The 21,551-nt window shown below is 34.6% G+C and overlaps 1 protein-coding gene across 8 annotated transcripts in view; it reads left to right on the top strand.

Annotated features, from left to right (window-relative positions):
- RALGAPA1 (Ral GTPase activating protein catalytic subunit alpha 1) overlaps positions 1-21,551 on the top strand; it is a 264,987-nt gene that overhangs the window by 82,546 nt on the left and 160,890 nt on the right. For all 8 annotated transcript variants that reach the window (XR_006203767.1, XM_042942992.1, XM_042942991.1 and 5 more), the window contains exons 12-16: positions 8,872-9,009; positions 13,846-13,994; positions 16,804-16,933; positions 18,865-19,102; positions 20,124-20,285. Coding sequence is in view for 7 of the 8 variants with exons in the window: in XM_042942992.1 (XP_042798926.1) it covers positions 8,872-9,009; positions 13,846-13,994; positions 16,804-16,933; positions 18,865-19,102; positions 20,124-20,285 (817 nt within the window). In the remaining variant the exon portion in view is untranslated. The remainder of the gene's footprint in view (positions 1-8,871; positions 9,010-13,845; positions 13,995-16,803; positions 16,934-18,864; positions 19,103-20,123; positions 20,286-21,551) is intronic.

Genomic DNA, 21,551 nt, shown 5'->3' with positions numbered 1-21,551 from the left:
ACACTCAGGAAGAGAATGCAGAAGAATGGATCAGTGATCTGGAAGACAGAATAGTGGAAATCATCCAAGTTGAGCAGCAAAAGGAAAAATAATTTTATGTAAGATAAGGTAAGGGACCTCTGGAGCAACATTGAAAGTATTAACATTTGCATTATAGTGGGTCCCAGAAGAAGGGAGTGAGGAAGGAGCTTGTTTGAAGAAATAACAGCTGAGAACTTTCCTAACCTGGGGCAGGAAACAGACATCCACGTTCAGGAAGCATAGATAGCCCCAAATAGGATGAACCCAAAGATGTCCACACAAGACACATAAGAATTAAAATGCCATAAGTTAAAGATAGAGAATTTTATTTTTATTTTTATTTTTTGTAAGTTTTTTAAATTTATTTTGAGAGAATATGTGTGTGTGTGTGCACGTGCCAGCCAGGGAGGGGCAGAGAGAGAGAGAGAGAGAGAGGGAGAGCGAGAATCCCAAGCAGGCTCCATGCCGTCAGCGTGGAGCCTGATGCAAGGCTGGATTCCACAAACTGTGAGATTGTGACCTGAACTAAAATCAAGAGTCAGATGCTTAACTGACTAAGCCACCCAGGTGCCCCAAAGAGAATTTTAAAAGCAGTAAGATAAAAGCAACTTACATACAAGGGAACACCTACCTATAAGACTCTGAACTGTGTTTCCAGCAAAAACTTCGCAGGCCTAAAGAGAGTGGCTTGAAATGTTTAATGTGCTCAAAGGAAAAAACCTGCAAGTAAGAATATCCTGCAAGGCTATAATTCAGAACTGGAGAGAGAGATTCTCAGACAAACAAGTTAGAAGTGTTCATCACACAGCACAGCCTTACAGGAAATGTTAAAATGACATCTTTATGCAGAAAAGAAGAAGCCATAACTAGAAGTAAGAAAATTATGAAAGGAGGAAAACATTTCACTGGTATGAGAAAGTAGGGGAGGGACAGTAAAGTATTCTCAAAACTGAGAAAAGTTTTTGAGACTGGAAATCAAAGAAGGCAACTCCATATGGTTTACAGAGTTTTATTATTGTAACTTACTGAGGCAGACAGTGATTTAGGTGCTGTACAGCTATTCTCCACAGAGTCTGGACCTTAAGCCCACATATTTTATGGGACAAGAGATGCGCAGAAGGGTGTTATTATGTGATCAAAGGGCTCGCATGCACCTAATTGACAGGTAACCTTTAAATAGATCTTGTGGTACCACCTGTGCATCATGAAGGAAAAAGACTGTGATATCTCTAACAGATTCATGGGAGGCCAAAGCAGGCTCCCTCCATCCCAGCCTTGGAAGACACTTTTAAAGTATGTATATTAATCTCTAAGGGCCTGGAACATGTAGCCCAAGACAGGTTATTGAATGAATATGAACAAGATGGAGAGCCACAGGTGGAGTCAGTATTGTCAGCACTCCTACAACTGGTAAAAGCAAACATATAATAAAGGAAATAGGTCAGTCACTTGTAAAGCTAGCATGAAGGTTAAAAGAAAAAAGTAGTCAAATCAGCTACATTTAAAATAAATAGGTAAGGGATACGCAAAAAACATGTAAAATATGGTGTCAAATACCTAATACATGATGAAGGGGAGGTAAAAATGTAATGCGTTTAGAATGTGTTTGAACTTAAGTGATCCTCAACTTAAAATATATGACTATATACATGGGGTGTTATACACGAACCTTATGTATGGCAACCACAAGCAAAAAACCTGTGATAGGTGCACAAAAAATAAAGAAATCCAAGCATAATACTGAGGAAAGTCATCAAGACATAGCAAGACACTAAGAAAGGAACAGAGAACTACAAAAACAGCTAGAAAACAATGAACAAAATGGCAATAAGTACATACCTATCAGTAATTACTTTAATGTACATGGAGTAAATGCTCAATCAAAAGTCGTAAAGTAACTAAATAGATTAAAAAAAAAAGAACCATTTATATGTTGCCTATATGACACATACAGACTGAAAGTGATGGGATGGAAGAGATATCCTATGCAAATGGAAATGATCAATAAAGCTGGAGTAGTAATACTTGTATCAGACACAATAAACTTTAAAACAAAGACTAAAAGAGAGAAGGGCATTACATAATGATGAAGGAAGCAATTCAACAAAAGAATGTATTTGTAAATATACATGCATCCAATATAGGAGCATCTAAATATTTAAATATTAATAGACATAAAGGAGAAATTGACAGTAATACAGTGATAGGGAACATTAACATCCCACTTACATCAATGGATTGATTGTCCAGGCAGAAAATTAAATTTTTTTTTAGTGTGTATTTATTTTTGAGACCGAGACAGAGTGTGAGCAGGGGAGGGGCAGAGAGAGGGAGACACAGAATCAGAAGCAGGCTCCAGGCCCTGAGCTGTCGGCACAGCACCCCAACAGACAGAAACTTAATAAAGAAACAGTGACTTTGAGTGAGACATTAGACCAGATGGACTTAACAAATATGTACAGAACAGTCCATTGAAAAACAACAGAATACACATTTTTTATAAGTGCTCATGGAACATTCTGCAGGATAGATCACGTATTAGGCCACAAAACAAGTCTTAGTAAATGTAAGAAGGTTGAGATCATATCAAGCATCTTTTCCAACCACAGCATTATGAAACTAGAAATAAATTAGGAAAAACTGGAAAAAGCATAAAGACATGGAGACTAAACAAGCAGTGGGTCAGCAAAGAAATAAAAAAATAACCTTGGGAGCACCTGTGTGGCCTGGTTGATTGAGCATCCAACTCTTGATTTTGGCTTGGGTCATGATTCCCAGGGTTGTGGGATTGAACCCCACATCAGGCTCTGCACTGAGTGTTGAGCCTGCTTAAGATTCTCCCTCCCTCTGCCCCTTCTCTGCTGGCATGTGTGCTCTCTCTCTCAAAAAAAATAAAAAATTAAAAAAATACTTTGATATAAATAAAAACGAAGACAACGTTCCTCAATCTTTGGAACACAGCAAAAGCAGTTCTAAGAAGTTTGTATAAACACAAGCCTACCTGAAGAATCAAGAAAAATCTCAAACAATTTAACTTTATACCTAAAAGAACTAGATAGAAAAAGAATAAAACCAAAAGTTGGTAGAAGAAATAAAGATGAAAGGAAAAATAAATGAAACAGAGACTAAAAATACAATAGAAAAGATGATGAAACTGAGAGCTGGTTCTTTGAAAAGATAAAATTGGTAACTTTAACTAGACTTATCAAGAAAAAGAGAGAGGACCTAAATAAATCAGAAATGAAGAGGAAGAAGCAACAACTGATACAACAGAAATACAAAAGCTATTTATAAGAGACTACTATGAAAAATTATATGACAACTTTGAAAAATCATATGCCAACAAATTGCACAACCTACAAGATGAATAAGTTCCTAGAAACATTCAGTATTCCAAAACTGAATCAGGAAGAAATAGAAATTCTAAACAGAACAATTATTAGTAATGAAATTGAATTAGTAATCAAGAAACTCCTAACAAAAGTCCAGGACCAGATGGATTCACAGGCAAATTCCATCAGACATTTAAAGAAAAGTTAATACCTGTTTTTCTCCAACTATTCCCAAAAACTGAAGAGTAATGAAACCTTCCAAATACATTCTGTGAGGCCAGCATTACCCTGATACCAAAACCAGACACAGACCATACAAAAAAAGAAAACTACAAGTCAGTATGTTTGATGAACACAGATATAAAAATCCTTAACAAAATATTAGCAAACTGTATTCAACAGTACATTAAAAGAATCATTCACCATGATCAAGTGGTATTTATTTGGGGGATTCAAGGATGGTTCAACATTTGCAAATCAACATGATATACCACATTAACAAAACGAAGGGTAAAAACCATATGATCGTATCAATAGATGCAGAAAAAGCACTTGACAAAATTCAACAACCATTTATAATAAAAACTCTCAGCAAAAAGGAACATACTTTAACATGATAAAAGCCATATATGAAAAACCTACAGCTAACATCATACTTAAAGATGAAAAACTGAGAGCTTTTCCTCGAAAATCAGGAACAACAAGATAAGGATGTCTATTCTTAACCACTTTCATTCAACATGGTATTGGAAGTCCTAGCCACAGTGATCAGACGAGAACAAGAAATAGAAGGCACCCAAATTGTTAAGGAAGAAGTAAAACTTTGGAAATGACATGATACTATACATAGAAAACACTAAAGATTCCATCAAAAAACTGTTAAAACTAATAAATAAGTTGAATCACAGCATACAAAAATAAACTTAAAAATCTATGGCAGAAGAAGCAAAAATATACAATGGAGAAAAGACTACTTCTTCAGTAAGTGTGTGGGAAAACTGAACCACTTTCTTACACCATACACAAAAATAAACTCAAAATGGATTAAAGACTCAAGTGTAAGACCTGAAACCATAAAACTCCTAAGAGAAAACGGAGGCATTAAGCTCTTTGACATCTGTCTTACTAATGTTTTTTTGCTTTTGTTTTTGCTTTTGTTTGTTTGTTTTGGGGGGGTCTGCCTCCTCATGCAAGGGCAACAAAAGCAAAAATAAATGGTTGGTACTACATTAAACTGAAAAGCTTTTGCATAGCAAAGGAAACCATCAGCAAAACAAAACTGCATCCTAGCAAATGGGGGAACATATTTGCAAATGATATATCCAATAAGGGGTTTATATTCAAAATATATAAAGAACTCCTACAACTCAACACCAGAAAACCCAAGCAATCTGGTTAAAAAATGAACAGAGACACTGATTAGACATTTTTCTAAAGAAGGATATAGGGCCAACAGACACATGAAAAAATGCTCAACGTCATTAATCATTAAGGAAATGCAAATCAAAACTACAGTGAGGTATCACCTCACACATGTGAGAATGGTAGTATCAAAAAACAAGAAGTAAGTGTTGGTGAGGATGTGGAGCAGAGGGAACTCTCTGCACTGTTGTTGGGAATGCAAATTGGTGCACTATGGAAAACAGTATGGAGATTACTTGAAAAATTATAAATAAGAATACCATATGATCCATTAATTCCATTTCTGGGTATATTTAACTGAAAAAATGAAAACACTAATTCAAAAAGTTATATGCATTCCTATGTTCATTGCAGCATCATTTTCAGTAGCCAAGATATGGAAACAACTCCGTGCCCATTGGTAGATGAATAGATAAAGAAAATGTGCTCTCTCTGTTAACACACACACACACACACACACACACACACAATAGATGTTACTTAGACCTAAAACAGAATGAAATCTTGCCATTTACAACAACACGGATGGACCCAGAGGCTATTATGCTAAGTGAAGTAGGTCAGGGAAAGAGATTTAATTTTACTTAGATGTAGATTCTAAAAAACAAAACAAATGAAGAAATAAAACAGGACCAGACTCATAAATATAGAGAACCAGCCACTGGTTGCCAGAGGGAGGAAAGGTGGGAGAGATAAGCCAAATAGGTGAAAGAGATTAAGAGCTACAAACTTCAAATTATAAAATAGTCACAGGGATATAAAGCACAGCATAGGGGATATAGTTAGTAGAATTATAATAACTTTGTAAGGTGACAGATGGTAACTCCACTTATTGTTGTGATCATTTTATAATGTATATAAATGTCGAACCACCATGTTGTATACCTGAAACTTGTATAAATAATTGTCAATTATACTTAAGTAAAAAAGGTATAATATATAAAATGCATCAGATAAAAATGAATGTTATAATACATATTCCTTAAGGATGCTTACCAAACTACAATTCTCCCTTAACCTGCCTTATTCTAGGAGTTTGGTACTTACAACAAACCCAGAATATTCTGAATTCTTTCTTGGAAATTTTCATACTATTGCTCATTGCAGTGTAAAAAAAAAAAAATCCTTGGGGCGCCTGGGTGGCGCAGTCGGTTAAGCGTCCGACTTCAGCCAGGTCACGATCTCGCGGTCCGTGAGTTCGAGCCCCGCGTTGGGCTCTGGGCTGATGGCCCGGAGCCTGGAGCCTGTTTCCGATTCTGTGTCTCCCTCTCTCTCTGCCCCTCCCCAGTTCATGCTCTGTCTCTCTCTGTCCCAAAAATAAAATAAAAAACGTTGAAAAAAAAAAAAATTAAAAAAAAAAAAAATCCTTAAGTGCAGAATAAGCTGGTCTATGATGAGACTGGAGTTTACTCATAGAGGAAAAAAAGAGGAGGGAAGACAGAAGTGAAATTTGAGTACCTGGTATCATTTATTCTTTAAGCATAAATTCTTTTTTTTTTTTAATTTTTTTTAATGTTTATTTTTGAGAGAGGGAGATAAGAGTGCAAGTGGGGGAGGGGGGGGAGAGAGAGAGAGAGAGAGAGAGAGAGAGAGAGAGAGAGAGAAAGAGAGAAAGAGAGAAGACACAGAATCTGAAGCAGGCTCCAGGCTCTGAGCTGTCAGCGAATATAAATCACTGATTTATATTTCTGATAAATTTAATATATATAATAATGATTTAAAATTTGGTTTTAATTATAAAATGGAGTTGTTACAGATTAGGATAATTATACATGTGTTTTTTTATTCACTTAGTATCTGTGAGATACTTAAAAGACATGTAATACCATGTGTGTGTGTGTGTGTGCAAACTGTCATGCATCTTGTAATATGTTTAACATTCCCTGGCTCATCCTATTAAATCTCAGTGGTATTCTCCATTCTTGTGACAGCAAACTCCTAGAGTGCCCTGTAAAATATTGTAATACCCTCATGGAGAACCAGTGTCGGAGGTACAAACATGAAAAGACATCTTTTCTACCTTCACATAACTTTTGGTTTAGCAAGAAGACAAACATGAAAAATAAATATTATAAAAGAATGTTGCTATGATCCTAGAGTCTGAAATAGGGAATACCTAACTCTACTTAGGCTTAGAGAAGTCTTCATGCAGGAGGTAGTATAATATGAAGTGCATGTAACAAATAGGGAAGGAACCACATGGTGTGAATAGCATCTACAAAGATGTGAGAGACCCTAAATATATCTACTGTACATAACTATATATATATTATATATATACATTCTGTATGTACATACTATATGTGTATGCCAGAATTTATATGCCATTGTAGTGACTTGGATTACATTATAGATAATGGAAAGCCTTTGAAGGATTATGAATAGAAGAATGGCATGGATAGTTATATATTTCAGAAGATCATGTCAAGCCCAGAATGGAAGGTAGATTGGAGGCAAGGAGACTAGTTAGGAAATATTAGCAATGTCCAGAAGGGACATAAGTACCCAGGACAGTGGAAATTGCAATGGAAATACAAGGGAGAAGACAGATATGAGCTGCTTCGGTGGTAAAATCAATATGCCTTGATGATTAATTGGCTGAGAGAAATGAGGAGTGGGGAGAAGTCCCAAGTTTGTTTCTTTTGCAACAGGGTAGTTGCCATTCACATATGACTAGGAATTTTTACAAAAGCAAGTTTGGTGGTGGTGACTATGGTGCCTAGAGGGGTTGGTAAGAATGGGGAGGACATGGTTAATAAACTTTTAAGTATTTTGAGTTGGAGGTGCTTTTAGGTCATTCAGGAAGAAATGTTCAGTAGATATCTGATCATAGGATTATGAGGTTTAAGAGAAGGGGTATAGTATACTGTGGTATATTGTGTTGGCTGTGCAGACAGAGCTGATTTCCATTACTTCGGTAATGGCAGAGTAGTTTGTATTAGACTAATAAATCCCCTGCATATTGCACTTAAAAGCTCTAGACAGAATATTCAAGAAAACAAGAGACTGTTTGAAGATGTTGAGGAATGACCAAAAGCAGAAAACAGCTAGAAAGAAACTTACAAAAATTAATAAATAAAAGAGAACAAAACTGAGTCTGTTTTTGCGGCTTTTCACCTAAAGGAACTCCTTAGTCTGCAAGGCGTTTGACAGCTAACACTCAGGCAGAAAGATACAGTCTTAGTGGTTTGAAGTACCTAATATTCTCTGTCTTTGGGTAATAAGAATTTTAATACTCTAAAGTAAACCAAATAGAAACTGTTTTCTGTTGATTTATTTAAGTTATTTGGATTCCAAGGGCGCCTGGGTGGCTCTGTCAGTTGAGCGTCCGACTTCAGCTCAGGTCATGATTTCATGCTTCATGGATTCGAGCCCCGCGTCAGGCTTGCTGCTGTCAGCACAGAGCCCACTTTGGATCCACTATCCCCTCTCTCTCTCTTCACCTCCTCCACTCATGCTCTCTGTCTCTTAAAAATAAATAAACACTAAAAAATAAGTTATTTAGGAGCGCCTGGGTGGCTCAGTCGGTTAAGCATCCGACTTCAGCTCAGGTCATGATCTTGCGGTTTCTGAGTTCAAGCCCTGCATCGGGTTCTGTGCTGACAGCTCAGAGCCTGGAGCTTGCTTCAGATTCTGTGTCTCCCCCTCTTTCTGCCCCTCCCATGCTCATGCTGTGTCTCTGTCTCTCAATAATAAATAAACGTTAAAAAATTTTTAAAAAATAAGTTATTTGGATTCTGTCATTTACTTTAGAATGGAATTCATGTTTTACAGAACTGTAATATAATCCTGTTCTTAAATGTGTGAGTTACAGAAGGGAGATTCATACATTATATCCATAGAAAAATGTCCCTATATCTGAAATGATAAAATTTCTGTCTGACTCTTAGGGATGACTTTTTGTTTTCTTTTTGTTTTTGTCAATGGGAAGAACCTTTTTCACAGTGAACATATATTGCTTTTGTAATCAAATGAAACATTTATTTTGAGAAGATGCTTAGTAGGAGGACCCAATAATTTCCAGTTTACTTCTTCAGCTTATTATCTTGTTGTAGCATTCTTAATGAAATATGAAAAACTTGGTATTTTTCTTCAGGAAAATGGGACTGATGTTGCTGATCATGTTCGAAATTCTACTTGGACAAAAAATGGCACCTACCAAGATGTTCTTCATAATGCCTCCGAAGAAGCCACAGAACAAAACATACGAGCTGGTACCCAGGCAGTTTTGCAGGTGGTTCATTTCTTGGTTGTTTTTTAAAAATACAATAAAATAATCATTAAATATTTCAAATATATGTTTAAGTATTTCAGTGTACAATATAATTTTTTAATAAAATCAGTACCCATGTTTATCAGTTATCCTTAGAACATATTAATTTTGTTTTTTCCTTAACTTTTGCTTCCTAATTTATATGTATTACAGCTTTAAAGTTTATATAAATTGTGTCATGGTGTACTGTCATCTGGTACTTTCTTTTTGTATTAAACGTGTTTTTGAGATGTGTTGTTGATACATAGCTGTAGTTCATTCATTTTAGCTACTTTCTGGTATTGCAATTTATGGTTATTTCACATTTTACTTAACTGATTTTTCTGTTGATGCTTTTTAAGTTGTTTCCAATTTCTCACTATCAGATAGTGCTGCATGGAGCATTCTTACATATGGTTGTGGGTTGTTGGTTTTCTTTGTACTCTGTGGGAGAATTTCTCTAGGTTATATACTCAGAAGTGGAGCTACCAGGTTGGAGAAGTTGTACATTATCAGCCTTACTTTACTGTTACTACCAAATTGTCCTCCAATGTGATTATAATAATTTACATTTTCTTTGGTAGTGTTTGCGAGTTCTCGTTTCCTTGTATCTTCCCCACTATATAGTTAGATTTTAATTTTGCTGCCTCATATATGTGAAATGTTATTTTATTTTTTTAAGTTTGTGTTTCCTTGTTTTCATTTAATTTCATCACCATTGAAATTGAGCATCTTCTTATGAATTGCCTATTTGTATGCTTCTTCCCTTATTCTGTTGGGTTGTCTTTTTCATATTGATTTGTAGGAGTTCATTGCAGTCATTCATTTTTTAAATCAGACTGTTCTTGTCAAGGCCACATGTGACCTCCACATTGTTAAATCAGATGTACATTTTTCTTTTTATTTATTTTAATTTATTTTTTTAATATTTATTTATTTTTGAGAGAGAGATAGAGTGTGAGCAGGGGAGGAGCACAGAGAGAGGGAGACACAGATCTGAAGCAGGCTCCAGGCCCTGAGCTATCAGCACAGAGCCCGATGTGGGGCTCGAACTCATCAACCGTGAGATCATGACCTGATCCGAAGTTGGATGCTCAACTGACTGAGCCACCCAGCCGCCCCCAGATGTACATTTTTCAATCCTAATCTTACTGGACTTGTCAGGAGCATTTGACAGAATAGACCATTCCCTCCCTATTAAAACTTCACTTGGCCTTCAGAGTAGCATCCCTCCTGTATTTCTCCCAACTCAGTGGTCACTTCTCAGAATTTTTTACTGGTTTTTAAAAAAAATTTTTTTTAATGTTTATTTATTTTAGAGAGAGAGAGAGAGAGAGAGTGCAGAGCATGAGCTGGGTAGGGGCAGAGAGAGCGAGAGAGAGGGAGACACAGAATCCAAAGCAGGCTCCAGGCTCTGAGCTGTAAGCAAAGAGCTGTGTGGCTCAAACTCATGAACTGTGAGATCATGACCTGAGCTGAAGTCAGACGCTTAACCGACCGAGCCACCCAGGTGCCCCTTTCCTGATTTTTTCATATTTCCCTGACTATTCATGTTGAAGTGCCCAAGAATCAGTTCTTGGATCTTTCTATTCTCCTGTTTGATCTCATCCATTCTTCTGGCTTTAAATGCTTTTTACTGCAACTTATACAATTTTGTTTCTAGTCTGAGACCTCTTGTCTGAACTCTAAGAGCCTTGAACTCAAATATTCAAATGCCAAGGTAGCATCTTCACTTAGATATCTAATAGACATCTCAAACTTGATGCATCTAAAATTTGGCTTCTCACCTTGCTCAGCAAACATGCTATGCTGTTCCTGCAGTTTTCTTTGTTTCGTTTATAGCACGTTTTTCAGTTGTTCAAGCCACCTTGTCTCCTGTGTCTCTTTTATATTCTACATCTAATTTGATACCAAATCCTGGCCATCTTAAGAATGTATGCAGAATACTCCTATCTATTAGCTGTTCAACACTCACGCTACCTCTTGTGTCCAAGCCTCCATAATTTTTCATCTGAGTTATTGCAGTAAACTCCTAATCAGTATCCTTGCTTTTGCTCTTGCCCACCCATCATGCCAGTATGTTCTCAACACAGTCGCCAGAGGGATGCTGTTAAGTCAGATCATGTCATTTTTCTACTCAAACCTGTCCACTGGTTTTGCATTATCACTAAGCATAAAAGCAAAAGTATTTCTAATGGTCTATAAGGCTTTACATCAAGGCTCCTCAGAATGTGGCCCATAGACTATAAGATAATTAAAAAATTGAGAGTAAGAATTTAGAAACTTAAGTCATTTAATATATCTCTTGATTTTGATTAAGTTTGTGTTTATATTTTTATATGTGTTTTTTCATTTCCTTTTTCCTGTTAGTTCATTTATATTGTATTTTACAATAGGATTGGTCTGCAAAGTTTGAGAAGAAAAACATTCTTTTATCACTGTTGAGTGTAAGAAGTTCTCCACATGCTCTGGTTCTGTTTCTCAACATCATTACCCAGTTGCTTCCCCACTTCTTCACTCCACTCTATGTCTATAGTCCTTGCTGTTCCTTAAATATGCGAGGTAGGCTTTCACCTCAGGTCCTTTTAAACTTGCTTTTTCTTTTGTCTGGACTGCTTTTCTCCCAAATTGCTCATAGTTGTTTTATCTTTCCTTTTACAATTCATTCATATTTATATTCCTTTGTATCCTCTCCCTGCCCCCTTCCAGCTTTCCTTTTACACTTTACTGGGTCCTCCAGGGGTAATGAGGTGATAGCGAGTACTTTGGTCTTATTCTTGGCTTTTGCCAGTACTTCTTAGGTTTAATTGCTGTTATATCATTTGTTATAGTTCTTGATATGTGCTCTTTTTCAGATTAAGGAATTTTACCTTTTTTCTTAGTTTGCTGTTTCTTTTTTTTTTAAATAGTAAGTGCTAGATGCTTTTTCTGCGTACGTTGTGATGATCATCCTTTTTTCCATTTTAGTCTGTTTATAGGGTATTCTTTGTTAATAGACTTTTCTAATGTCAAGGTATTCTTAAATTTCTGGGGTAAATACTACTTGGTCATAAAATATGTATGATACTTTGATCAATTTGAATTGCCACTATCTTCTCAGTACTTTTGTCTATTTGAGCACAAGTGATATTGGTCTCTTACTTCCTTTTCTTATATAGTTCATGTCTGTTTTTGAGAGCAGGATTATAGTTTTATAAAAATTAATTGGGTAGTTCTCCTTTTTTTTTTGTCTCTGAAACAGTTTGTTTAAAATAGGAATCATCGGGGCGCCTGGGTGGCTCAGTCGGTTGAGCATCCGACTTCGGCTCAGGTCACGATCTCGCGGTCCGTGAGTTCGAGCCCCGTGTCGGGCTCTGGGCTGATGACTCAGAGCCTGGAGCCTGCTTCCGATTCTGTGTCTCCCTCTCTCTCTGCCCCTCCCCCGTTCATGCTCTGTCTCTCTCTGTCTCAAAAATAAATAAACGTTAAAAAAAAAAAAATTAAAATAGGAATCATCTTCCATGCTAGGCAAAACTTTGCCAGTAAAGGTGTCTAGGCCTGGTGTTCAGGGATGAATCAAGGAGGCTTTGATAACCAGGTCTTTTCATGATTATTGATGTATGCATCTTTTTTATTTCTTCTTGAGTTAGTTTTAGCAATTTATGTTTGTCTACAAAATAAATACATTTAAAATTTTTTCAGTTTTATTCAAATAAAGTTATCCATTAAAACTATCATGTTAAAATTCTCTACTGGATATATTGTTATGTCCTTATTTTATGTCTAATTTTTATTTGTGCCTACTTGGTCAGTGTTGGTAGACTTACAGAGTCATCTATTCACTATTTTTTTTAATTTATTAAAAAATTTATTCATTTATTCATTTTTTTTGAGAGACAGAGACAGAACATGAGCAGGGGAGGAGAGAGGGAGACACAGAATCCGAAGCAGGCTGTAGGCTCTGAGTTATCAGTGCAGAGCCTGATGTGGGGCTCAAACTCATAAACCGTGAGATCATGACCTGAGCCAGAGTTGGCCGCTTAACTGACTGAGCCACTCAGGTGCCCCATCTTCGCTATTTTAAAATTAGCTTAATATTCTTTTCTCACAACTATGTTTTATTATGTAGTTCATCCAGGAGATTTAAATCAGAATTATGGGTATAGAAGATCTAAATGTCCAAGGTTCACAATAGATATAATGTTCTCTGCTTCCAAAGTGTCCTCAAGAGCCTTTGTACACACCTGTCAACCATTATAATAACTTTGTCTTTGATAACAAAATACAATAAATGATTTGATTATAACAAACTTTTTATTTCTTTACAATAAATTAAAGATGTATATTAATGGATCCTCATTAGTAGTACTATAGTATATGATCTATTCATGCAGTTTGTTATTACCAAAGCAGATAAACACACTTAGCCTATACACATGAAAAGAAAGGATAGATGGTATTGTGAAAATTGTTCTTGATTTACGTATCATCTTTTATTCGAAATAGTTTTTCTTTTATTGGTTCATTTTATGACAGCAGTAGAGTTATTATATTAAAGCTCTCAGTTTTTAAAAATGGTGTTTTTCACTTGGTTTATTTTTTTCACTTGGTTTCTTTTTCTTGGGTGCCTAGTAGTGATTTTTTATTTGTCTAGATAAACATAAAAACAATTGTTTAATGAGTTTAAGTTTCAAATGTCAAGCTGGGGTAGAAATAGGGTTAGAATTAACCTATAGTCTAGATCACCCAGTAATCAGCATCTAAATTTATTTTTTTTCTCTGAATATGAAATTTGCTATTAATTTTATAATGAATAGCTAATTATTTCTTTTGTCTTAGGTGTTTATTATAAACTCATCAAACATATTTCTTCTTGAACCTGCAAATGAAATTAAAAACCTTCTGGATGAGCACACAGATATGTGTAAACGCATTCTTAACATTTATCGGTTCATGGTTGTGCAAGTATCAATGGACAAAAAAACTTGGTAAAAAATATTTATCCTTTATTTTTTTTTGATTGTGTATATGAATATAATTTTTAGAGGGATAGTGTCTGTGAGTAGAGCTTGTCACAGTATTGTAGAGGCTTCTATTAATGAATGGAGAAATATTTAATGTAATAATTAGGATGACAATAGTCTCCACTTTATCTCAGACATTTTTGGTCAACCTTCTTGGATTATATTTTAAAGTGGACACCCCCACCCCACTCTCCCGAATGAATACATTCATGAATAAATGAAATTATGCATGTGTGAATAAAAGTATACGGAAATGATTAAATGTAAGAATGCTTTATTCCTCAACCTGGCATTCAAGGCCATGTACAGTGAGATCCCTGCCTACTTTTCTGTCTCTCTTTTAAGCCTAAACTCCACCCTGCAGAATGGAATCCAGTTCCCAGCTTTACCAAATTGCTCTTCTCCTGCACACATTCTTGAACCTTTTTTAAGAATACCTAATTCTTGCCATGTTTTTCTGTTGTAATAACTGTGCTTAGATTTCACCTTCCTTTTTCTACATATCCTTACTTACATTCTTTCCCCTCACTTCACTTCTTTTCATTCTGTGTTTATACCTGTTACAGTTCTTGTCAAAATTGTCTTAATTCCTAAATTACTTGTATAAATTGTCTGTTTATCTCTGAATTGAGAGGCCCTAAAAAGTATATCTTGGTTGTCTTTGTTTTTATATTTCCTATGTTTGTGAGCATAGAATTTTATATATTACTTGTACTCTATAAATATTTAATTGAATGGAAAAATAGGCCTTTTGGGGAAAAGAGCAGCTCTTCAGTTTTTGCAAAAATGATACATGTTCATTGTAAAAATCAAATGAAGAAAAGTTGTAAAAAGAAAATTAAAGTTTCCCCAAAGCTCACTCTCTAGAGGTGTAGTCATTGTTTTGCCCTTTGATGAATATTTGGTTCACCAAACCATATACATAGTCGTAATATAGTATTACGCTGTTTGCATGTACCATAATTTTCTTAACCAGTCATCTTTTGATGGATATGTAGTTATTTCATTTTGTTTTTGGGTGGAGACAAGACAGTGATCATCCTTATACATACATCATTTTTCTCCTTTGACTTATTCTTAAAAAGTGGGAGTACTTAGTGAAAGAGCATGCTTAATATATGTTTTGCTGCATGTGGAAAAATGACTTTATTTTGAAAAAATTCTTTATTAGCAACGTTGATATAGTTACATCTGGAAGTAGTTTGTTATTAACTTAATTGGAACACTTTTCTATGCCAGGTATCTTTAAGCACTATACATGCATTTTCTTAATGCTTGTAGCAACTCTGAGGTAGATAATCTGTTTTACATGGTGATTCTTAGGCACACAATTTTGTTCACATAGCTGAGATTTGAATTGCGGTCCTTATGACATCTGAGCCTAGGTTATGATTAATCAGTAACTGTACTATTTTGGACCATTCTTTTGTTAGTCTCCTGCCCCCTTTCCTTTTTTTTTTTTTTTTTTTTTTTTTTTTAAATGTACTTTATATCAGTGCTGTTGAGCCAGGTTAAAGTGAGAGAACTGCTATATGGAACACGATTTTAGAATTAAAAAAAAAATTGTATAAGTTCCCTAGAAGTGATAGTATTATGAGAGATTACTCACATATTTACATTGAATTTACAAGATTTTATGAATTAAAATCATTACTATTATATTTCAAAGTAAAAGGTTATAGATGAGTGAGTGTTGATTTGACCACAAATCATGTAAGATTTATTTGGAAAATGTATACTTTATTGCATATGTAGTTGATTTCAAATAGCTTTTCATTTCATACAGCTAAGCTAGAAGCCTAAGATTACAAATGTGGCAACTTTGATTTCTATCTTATGAATGAATGCATATATTTATTTGTTAATAAATTTAGGATATTTTTCACTGAGTGATACTTTTCTATCTTAATCTGCCCTCCCTTCCCCAAAAAATTACGAATCTAGATCTGTGATCTCTTGCTGCCTCTGCCACATTTCTCACATGGACTGTCCCACATATTGCTATGCCTGGAATGGGCTTGCAAACAAACCAAAGAGGAGGCTGTGATAGGGAATTGGACTGTTAGCCTGGCTGTGTACCCAAACTGAAATACCCATTTCACATGTGGTTGAATCAGTTTCCAAATTACCAGGTGCAAATAAGGTAGTTTTATGGTCTTAATAATAAGCATCTAGGAGAAAGAGGCAAGGTAGAGAAAATATTAGGATAGGCTTGACTTGGAGTACACAAGGAGAATAAAGGGTTAAAAAATGGCCAAATTAAAAAGGATGGTCCTTGATTACTCGTCAGGATCACTATGATCTATTGATCCTAAAATGTCTTGTAGTTAGACATTGCTCCTGGTACACTTGTAGATGTGTACTTGTTCTCCATATTATAAAGATGAAGTAGATGAATAGGCATCAAGGTAGAACCAAATTGTATAGCTAGAGTGTTCTTCAGACAGCTCCCTAAAGTCAGTCACTACTTCATTTTTCAGGGGTTGGGGGATGGGAGCAGTCTCCACATTCCCACCTCCAATTCATCAGCTTTGCATACATTTTTATTTGATGGGAGGGTTTTATGAATGAAAAATGGTTTTAAAATGGCTGGTATAGTTTATAAAATGGAATTTTTAGTTTTAACATTTAAAGAATTCTAAAAATTTGAAAGATATTTGATATTTGAGTTATGGAAAGATAATACATTTTATAATATTAGTTTTAAAGTTATTCGTTAACCAAAAACAAACATATTCAAGAAGGAAACATTAATTAATTTTTTTACTTTAAGGGAACAGATGCTGCTTGTGTTGCTCAGAGTCACGGAGTCTGTACTGAAGATGCCATCACAAGCTTTTCTACAGTTCCAGGGGAAAAAAAATATGACCTTGGCAGGTCGACTTGCAGGACCACTTTTCCAGGCAATAAAAATAAATAAATAAATAGATAAATAGATGGACAGATATGTATTTTTATAAGATTCATTGAGCCCTGTACTTGTTCCTTGGGATAACTTAAAGATCATTTCACATTAAAGGATCTTTTGTAGAACTAAATTAAAAGTGCTTATCTGAATAGGCTATTTGCCGTACATAGACACTCACAACCTAGTATCAGAGTGAAGGAAATACCAAGTCTGTGAAAAAGCATTGAAACAGGCTGATGATACTGAACTTTCTCTCTTGTGTGGCATATTTACATGCTTGCAAAAAGCTGCCAGAGAGCTTCATGAGTAATGGCCTGATTGTTTGCTTTATGAGTTTCCAAATCTCTGGCATTGTTAGAAAAGCAAAACTTTGTTTTATGTTGTTTTGTAGTAGTGAAAAAGTAGTTGATAATAAAAATTCTTTCTTATCGTGCTGCTTCTGTAAGACTTTATTCAAGTCTTTATCTTAAGTATCAGTGGTAGTTTGATTAAATAAGAATTACTGTGTTTTCCAACCTGAGGATAGAGTACTGACTTTAAATGTATCATGGATTCTTTGGAAAATAGCAAAATAATACATTCTTAAGATGACACATTAACTACAAATACATGGATAAAATGGTTCTTAATATCATAGATAAAAGCTATCTCAGATCTAATTCTTGTCCATAAGTATAGTCTTTCAAATTATTACTATTTTTAAATGTGCTCATTTGCCTAAAATTTTATGCTGGTAGTGAATAATCTTTTGAAACCAGTTATATTTATTATCTAAACTCTTCTTAACTTCATTACCCCTCGCCCTTTTTTAGTGTTTGTTTATTTTTGTGAGAGAGTGGGATAGAGCGAGTGGGGGAGGGGCAGAAAGAGAGGGAGATAGAGGATATGAAGCAGGTTCTGCACTGACAGCAGAGAGCCTGATGTGGGGCCAGAACTCATGAATCCATGAACCATGAGATCATGACCTGAGCTGAAAGTTGGATGCTTTAACCTACTGAGTCACTCAGGCATCCCCTTCATTAGCCCTTTTTAAAAAGATTTCTCAATTGTTAGAACTAAACTAATTTTGAGAGCTATAGGAAGGCAATTTTAGCTTGCTATGTGGAATAAGTTTATTGTGGTGTGAATGTTTAAGTTTAGAATGGAGAATCACTGGTTATTTTCTATACTATAAGCTCTGCTCATTTTCAGCTTATATTTAAAGTATAAACATGTGAAATTTTTAGTATAAAATATAGAGTGAAGCTTTCAAAAAATCTTCATGACTTGTTTCAGTAGGAGGTTCTGTCTTTAGTAGAAATCCATATAATCTTAGGAGTAATGGCTGATCAGAAATTTCTGCCCTTTAACTAATAATTTTTTTATTCTATGACTGGATTTATTATAGAACACCTTTAATTCTTCTGGTGTCTTCAGAATTAAACTTAATTTAATTCTTCAGTTTACATACAATTTTTCAGGAAATTTCATTAAGTATATCTCTAATAACTTATTTTTTTTGGAATATTCAAGTTATATACTGATTTTCATCTTCAATTTGAGACTGTAGGTTTTGGTTAATTTAGCTCAGTAACCATTAACTAGTCAATAATTTCAACACTTAGTAGTGTGGAGACTCTTTTTAAGCAGCATTTATTTTATTTAACATTAATGCAATACAGCATGAAGGATAGTTACAACTTTAGGGATATTTCTTTTCAGTTTTGATAACTTGCCCACATTGCTTAGAATGTTGGGAGTTGGCCATTGTTGAAAAGAAATTAATAGTAGATGCTAATGGTTGCATGGATTACTTTTACAAGTATTATGTACCAAGAAAGCATCATGGGTATTATGTGGTTTAAAATTCTGCTTGTTTTGGGTAATATTTTTATAATTGAATATCTGAACTTGAACATATTTCATGGTTATTATTTGTCTTTATAGACTCTTATCGTTGCCTGGATCAAAGCAAATCTAAATGTGTACATCTCTCGAGAACTATGGGATGACTTACTCTCAGTATTATCATCATTGACCTATTGGGAGGAGTTAGCCACTGAGTGGTCACTGACTATGGAAACACTAACTAAAGTTTTAGCTAGAAATTTATATAGTTTGGATCTCAGTGATTTACCATTGGATAAGCTGAGTGAACAGAAGCAAAAAAAGCACAAAGGGAAAGGTAAGAGTTGTCCACAGAGATGTTCCACGTAAATTTGCTTAAATAATTTGGTCTGGGAAGATGGGTGAAGCCCGGGAGATGGGTGAGGTTAAAAAAGTCATGTTTTCTCTGAACTGTTCCCTCTTGCATTTACCCAGAAGTTTAAAACTTTTCAACAATAAAACATGTAAGTGCCTTGTAATTTTTCTTGAAGAAACTTAAAATCATACTAATTTTGATGAGAAATAAAGTGTTCTGTACATGTCTAGCTAAAATTTAAATAATTTAGAATCTTAAATATTTTATTTTTAATAATTAACCAAAATACTCTCCCTTTTTATTATATGGGGTTTTTTTTTGTTAGAATTTAGGTGATTTCATGTTACTCTATTTAAAAAGAATTATTTGGAAAATTGTTTTGAAAGCATTTTCTTAGTTTTAACCGAAAGCAAACATTCCCTAAATGTAGATTATGTATCTAGTGAGTATTACAAAGGGGGAGGGGGACAGGACATAGTGATTATATTGTTAATACGTGTTTTTATAATCCTTGATGTATTAGTATTTTTCATTCTTAATAATTAGTCGGTAGCTAGAGATTATATCTGAGTCACATTTCATACTTAACAGTAGCCCATGGTAGTTAATTATGTGACCAAACTACTTTTTCCTGGGCTATTTATTTCCCAAGGGACTATTATTGGCAGAGAAGAGATTTATTCGACCACAGGATGGCTTTTGGTTAGCTCATCTCTTAACCTTTTTTGCTTGTCCAAATGTTTCTTTTTTAATGGAGCCAAGTGGATGGCAGAGGATTTAATAATAGTTTATTTTTGATGGTGTATTTGTAGAATTCTGTATCAGTTTTGGAATGTGAAGTAAGATGAAGTTCAAAAAAGCCTTAACAGCACACGAGCATTTAACTTGATACTTTATAATACAATGTGAGTAAACCTGAGATCTGAGACAAGGTAGTCCACATAATTTGAAGAGATTATTGATCAGGTGACCGTATACTTAGATTGAAAATCTACATTTCTAGGAGTTGGACATGAATTTCAGAAAGTTTCAGTTGACAAGTCATTTTCTAGAGGATGGAGTCGTGATCAGCCTGGCCAAGCCCCAATGAGACAGAGAAGTGCAACAACTACTGGGTCCCCAGGAACTGAAAAGGCAAGGAGTATAGTACGGCAAAAAACTGTTGGTATGTACTCTTTAAAATAATGAGACTTGTATAGGGCGATACGTTTATAGTCCTTAGTAACAATGTATGTAAATATGTAGTTTTCTTACCAGTTAACTTTTGTTGTTAAAGAAAAAACTTCTGTAGCAAAACCTTTTTTTCAGTACTACTTAGAGTCTGATGACATGCTGTGTTATCCCTTTATGCTGTTAAGATCTATTTTACATCATCGTTTTTATGTAGTTTATTTTACTGTAGGTATCTATAATCTTAAACTGTTATTTTGCAGAATTGAAGAAGTAAAACTGTGATTCACTTTACAGAACTAATGCATTAACTGGTATACTTTCTTATAAGTGAAGATATACACAAACATGGAGAATTAGGGTAGCTAATTTTCAGTGTAGCCTTTCAGTGCTACAATTATATAATTAGATTGGTTTAAAAAAACTTTCAACTAGGAATTTATGCTCTCTAATTGCAGATACCTGAGACCAAGTTGGAGTCTATTGCTAAGTTCCTTGCTGCTCTTAACAGACATGGAAGAAAGTTTGTAATCTTGGAAATAGCAGCAAAGGAGCAATGATGGGAAGAATTTCCCATGGATGTAGGATCACTCAGTATATTCTGGACCTAGCTACCATCTTACTCCTTTTGCTCTCAGAGACTTATAACTTGGTCTGAATTGTAATAGAAAGAGTGCCGAAATGAAAAATAAGCAGGCTAGCAGGCTTTGTCCTAATCTCTTTTTTCACTCTCCTTCATCACTGAATAGCTAGATAATTTTAAACAATTTACTGAACTTTCTAGGCTTTATTTACTTCATCTGTGTAATGGGAATGATAATACCTTATATGCCTGAAACAAAATAGCTTGAAGTTACCTTAGGCTTTACAATTTATGATTTTTATGGCAGGAGCATTTTTTGTAGAAATGTATCTATATTTGATGGTAATCAGTGAAAAACACTATTAATTTTAAAGAAAGTTAAAATAATTAAAAATCATGGTTAATTTTAAATCCTTCAAAAGAATTATATTTTCACAATTGTTTTCTGCCTATAAAATAAGTATAGAATTATATTAATTGTCTGCGTCAAGCAAGAAGAACAAAAAATGATACAAGGAAAAAGGATATTAATGAATTAAAATTGATAGAATATTTAAAGTTTGGTATAGAATCACTTTGAGATTCTTAGGAAGATATTGGTTACATCTGAAATGTCTGTCTTCATTTTATATTAATGTCACATTTAATGAAAATATTTGTGTATTGTTTAGGACAGAA

This window comes from Panthera leo, chromosome B3 (genome assembly GCF_018350215.1).
Source record: "Panthera leo isolate Ple1 chromosome B3, P.leo_Ple1_pat1.1, whole genome shotgun sequence".
NCBI lineage: Eukaryota > Metazoa > Chordata > Mammalia > Carnivora > Felidae > Panthera > Panthera leo.
The sequence above is the reverse complement of the archived record's forward strand: the minus strand, read 5'-3'. Positions and strand labels throughout refer to the sequence as shown.